Source organism: Gekko japonicus, unplaced genomic scaffold (assembly GCF_001447785.1).
Source record: "Gekko japonicus isolate JY-2015 unplaced genomic scaffold, Gekko_japonicus_V1.1 scaffold3343, whole genome shotgun sequence".
NCBI lineage: Eukaryota > Metazoa > Chordata > Lepidosauria > Squamata > Gekkonidae > Gekko > Gekko japonicus.
Window position 1 is genome coordinate 55,356 of NW_015172116.1, and position 4,561 is coordinate 59,916.

At 58.2% G+C, this 4,561-nt stretch overlaps 1 protein-coding gene across 1 annotated transcript in view; it reads right to left on the reverse strand.

Moving 5' to 3' along the window:
* Positions 1-4,561, reverse strand: part of LOC107118608 — a 20,582-nt gene that overhangs the window by 8,052 nt on the left and 7,969 nt on the right. The window contains exons 2-4 of the mRNA XM_015420971.1: positions 2,905-3,062; positions 1,929-2,049; positions 1,436-1,552 (exon numbers count right to left, since the gene is read on the reverse strand). Coding sequence (XP_015276457.1) covers positions 1,436-1,552; positions 1,929-2,049; positions 2,905-3,062 — 396 coding nt within the window. The remainder of the gene's footprint in view (positions 1-1,435; positions 1,553-1,928; positions 2,050-2,904; positions 3,063-4,561) is intronic.

Here is a 4,561-nt window from a genome sequence, read left to right on the forward strand (position 1 = left end):
CGAAGATAGGCACGGCTGAACCAGATGAGGCACAAGAAACTGGTGATGAAGCAGACTCAGCTGTCTCTCACTCTCTCTTTGCAAGAGCTCCATGAAGGTCATATTTCTCCACATCGTACTTTTGTGTAAGCACACCCCTGCTCTTTCCCCATGCCTAAGAAAACCACTGTTCGATGACTTTAACACACTTGGTAGTATTGTTTCCTGAGGATAAACAAAATATACATCCATATACAAAAGAACCTCCTCAGGAAAGCTCCTCCATTAGCATGTTTCACAGCCTGGGGGTGCTCCTACAAGATAATGACTCAGCCCTACCCCCACCTTCCTGAGTAGATATAAATTACCTGCCTGCCATTTTCTTCTCACCTTGACACAGAGAGTCCTCCGTCTTTCTGTGTTATACCTCTGAGGATGCCAGTCGCAGCTACTGGCGAAACGTCAGGTCCTACAATGCCAAGACCACGGCCACATAGCCCGGAAAATCTACAACAACGAATGAACCCCGGCCCTGAAAGCCTTCAACAACATATCCGAAACCGCTTGTTAATCCTAGGAAAGTGTGTTCTTTATCTCTTGTATTCCTTGGATCCACACGTCTTTAAAGGAAGGAGTGATAAATGCTATCCAGGAGCTTGAAAAACGAAGACTTTTAGTCTACTTTCCCACTTCATCGCTCTATCAAGACGCCTTGAAGAGAAAACATTCCAGGAACGTAGCCTGAACAGTGTCAAGAACATTTGCATCACACTTTTGTATTATACTCACACCCTTATCTACTGGCATTGCCTATGTTTATGGCATGTACTTTACATAAAGAGGACTGTTGTGTAATATTAAAAAATTGCATTATAAACATTATAAAGAGTACAACCCAGTGTGTTAAAGTCACAGAACAGTGGTTTTCTCTGGTGAGCTTATTTTATTTTCCCCATTGTATTTACACTGAAGCCTGTCTTGTTTTCGATACTTTCCCCGGGCCTCCCCCCGTTGTTGTGGTTTGCTTACTCATAAATCATGTCAAGGAAGGAGGTGCGGAAGTGAAAATGGGGTTTGTTTGTTTTTTAGCTATTCCAGGCCAAGAGCTCAGGGCTCCGCAGGGCAGCCGTCCCAGAGGCAGGGGCTCCCCCCATCAGTGCTCCCTCTAAGCTGGGTTGGTGCGAGCCAGCTCACAGTTGTTTAGCCTTCGGCTCACACATTTTTTTGTCTTCACTCCGGAAGGATGGGGCTCCAGAGCAGACTAATTTATGCTGGCTCACAGCTTTAATGCCAGGAACTCACAAAGTAGGATTTTTGCTCACAAGAAGACGCCACAGCTGAGAGGGAGCCTTGTACCCCCACCCCCCACCCGGAGGGGCTGCCTCGAGGGCGGCCTTCCAGCAGGCAGAGCCAATGTCAAGGATCCCCGTGGCTCCCGATGCAACGGGGGACTCACCCGGGCTGGGGTCTCGGGGAGCGGCTTCCCTCTTCCCCCCTGGAGGATCCGCAGGCGGAGGGGCCTCCCCTCGCGCTATCCGGGACAGGGCCTCGGGCTGGTGGTCGTGGGCAGACCCTGCTCAAAGACGACAAGAAAGACTCCTCTGAGGGTGGAGGGGATGCCTGCCTCACCCCCCCCCCCGATGCCTCCACCTGGCCTGAGGGAAGGAAAGACCCCACTGGGGGACGCAGAGGGGTCTCTCCGGCCGGAGGATGCCAAGGTGAGAGCGAAGAGGGGAACACGAGCCTCTGCCCTCCTGCTTGCCCTGGCCCAAGCACCACCCCTGGCCGGGGAGACTCTTCACGGGCCCCGCCGGCCCCCGAGCAAGGGCGGCTGCACTTCAACCCCACCGGCTGGCCGTCGCTCCGCCGCAGTTCTGTCCGCCCCCCCCTGGCAACTGGCCCGGCCGGGGGGAGGCTGAGTCTGGTGGCAGTTCCCGCCCTGAGTGTACCTAGAGAGGCCACCAGGGTGTGGTTCTCCTTCATCACATCCCAGTAGAGCGCCTTCTGCCACGCTGCCAGCTCCGCCCACTCCTCGGGGGAGAAATAGACGGCCACGTCCTCAAACGTCACCTGAAAGACAAGGCGTTTCGCATTCAGCACCGGCTGCCTCCCTCTCTGGTGTCTTTCCAGCCGTCGCAAACGGCCTCGGGGGGCCACGTGGCGGCAGAGCCAGTGGCCACGGCCTCCCGGGTAGGGGATGCTGGGCCCAGAAACAGCAAGAACACCCAACAGTCTTGGGGGACTTCTATGATGCAGAGATTGGCGGCGGCAGCAGCAGCTGGGGGGGGGGGAGGCTAAGTCCACTGGGTGGTGCTCAACCCCCACCCCCACTCGGCAAAGAGGCACACACGGAGGCGCGTCCCGTGATGCTTCTGTGCCAGGCAAAGGCACCAGATGAAGAGAGCCCCTTCCCTGGCTGGCTAACATGGCGCCCCCGGACAAGCCCTTCAAGGGAAAGGAGGATCTCTGCCTCCGACAGACACTTGCAGAGAACAGCCCCCACCCCCTGACGCCAGGCTGAGCCCAGCGCGTGCAGGAGACAGCCACTTCCAGCCTGCAGGGAAGACGGGCGCCTCTCTGAGGAACATCCACGACTCCTTTGGGAAACAGCAAATATTTGCACGGATGGAAAAAGCCAGCCTGTGGGCCCCTGGAAGGGCTCCTCTGTCCCTCTCCCCTGAGCTGGCCGGTGCCTCCGGGGGGTCCCCACGTTCCTGCACCCAGCCAGAGTCGGAAGGGGCAACGGATCTCGTGGGCAGTGGCACTCGCGGGCCGCACGGGGCACCACAGCCTGCTGTGGCTGCTGCTTCAGGAGAGACCCTGCAAAGAGGTCAGGGGGCTTCTGTCCTGCTTGTGCCCCCCCTCCTCCTCCAGAGCTGGCTTCAGCGTCCCACCCACCCGCCACCCCCAGTCCCATCTTCTCACCTGAGCAGTCCGGGAGGGGCCGTCAGGGGTCCTCTCCTGCACCAGGTGCTCCAGGACCCGCTGGTGCCAACACTGCCAGGTGCACAGGCCCCGCCAGGGCCCAGGGGGCAGCAAACAGTCCCACAGGGGAGCAGCTGGCGAGTTGGCGTCTTCACCGCCTGGGGGACAAGGAGGAGGACAGGAGGCTTTGCACGGGGCTCACCGGCACTGCAGAACCTCCACCCACCCCAGTCCCAGGAAGAGCAGGAGCCCCCGACCCCCGCCAAGGTGCCACCCAACAGGACCTGCCACCGCTCCCCTGGCCCAGTGCTCCAAACGGGTGGCCAAACAGGGGCAATTCCGGCCTGGGCTGACACTGGCCAAGCGCCTCCAAACACCCCCAAGGGAGCGCCAGGGGCTGCACGAGTCACAGAGGAGACCTGACCCCCGGCTGCCTCTGGGGACTCAGATGTAAAAATTCTGCTCGGAGAAACGCCATCAGAAATTGCCAAAATGTAAACTGTTGGTGACGTCACAGCAACAAAATTTAGTGCGTACTATAACTCTGAGAAGGCATAAGATGCAATGACAGTTTATATTTTGGCAGTTTCTGATGGTGTTTCTCCTAGTGGAATTTGTATATCTGGGACCTCTGGGGCCTGGCACTCTGCACTCAGTGGGTAGGAAGAAGCCCGTGACTGAAGCCAGCGGGCTGCGAAGAAGGCAGAAGGGGGGGGCAGAGCAATCGGCCGGAAGCCCCCCCCAAGGGAGTGCAGACTCAGGCCGGCCACAGAGCATCCGGGCTAGACGCTCGACAGAAACCAGGCAGACAGGAGAGCTGGGCTACAAGGCCAGGGGAGCACAGGATCCGTGCGGAGCAGAACCCGTCACGGGGGAGCAATGCTCCCTCTAAGCTGTGGAGTCTTGTGAGCAAAAGTTCTACTTTGTGAGCTCCTGGCATTAAAGTTGGGAGCGAGCGATTGGGCTGCTGCATCAATCAGTTGGCTCTGGAGCCCCATCCTTCCCGAGCCGAGACAAAAATGTGTGAGCCGGAGGCTAAGAAACTGTGAGCCAGCTCACACCGACTCAGCTTAGAGGGAACCCTGGCTGGGATCCCAGTTCGTTACCTGGGGTTGTCACGGCCAGAGATGAACAGAGGTGTTTTGCCCTGGTCCAATGCCTCCCTCTAAGCCGTGGAGTCCCCTGAGCAGAAATTCCACTTTGTGAGCTCCTGGCATTGAAGTTGTGAGCGAGGGATTGGGCTGCTCCTGCATCAATCAGTTGGCTCTGGAGCCCCACCCTCCCTGAGCTGAGACAAAACTGTGCGAGCCGGAGGCTAAAGAACTGTGAGCGAACTCAGACTAACTGAGCGTAGAGGGAGCACTGCGTGGTGGGAGTGGCCCCTTCTGGATCCCAGGGGCCACCCCGCGCCTGGTCCTGCTGAGATCCTGCCAGCCGCCCTGTGAGTGAGCCCAGAGTGCCACTGCCCGTGGCGCTCTAGCGAGTTCGGGAGGGAGGCCAGAGGTGATGAAGTGGGACCTCCTGGACTCCTGGTCCTTCTCTCTGCCGCTCCAGGAATCAAGACCCAGCACGATCGTGAAGGGAAGCAACAAGAAGCATGCGCTCGCTCTCCCTCTCCCTCTGTGCCAACGGTGAACTTGAACAGCACTCCCCCCCC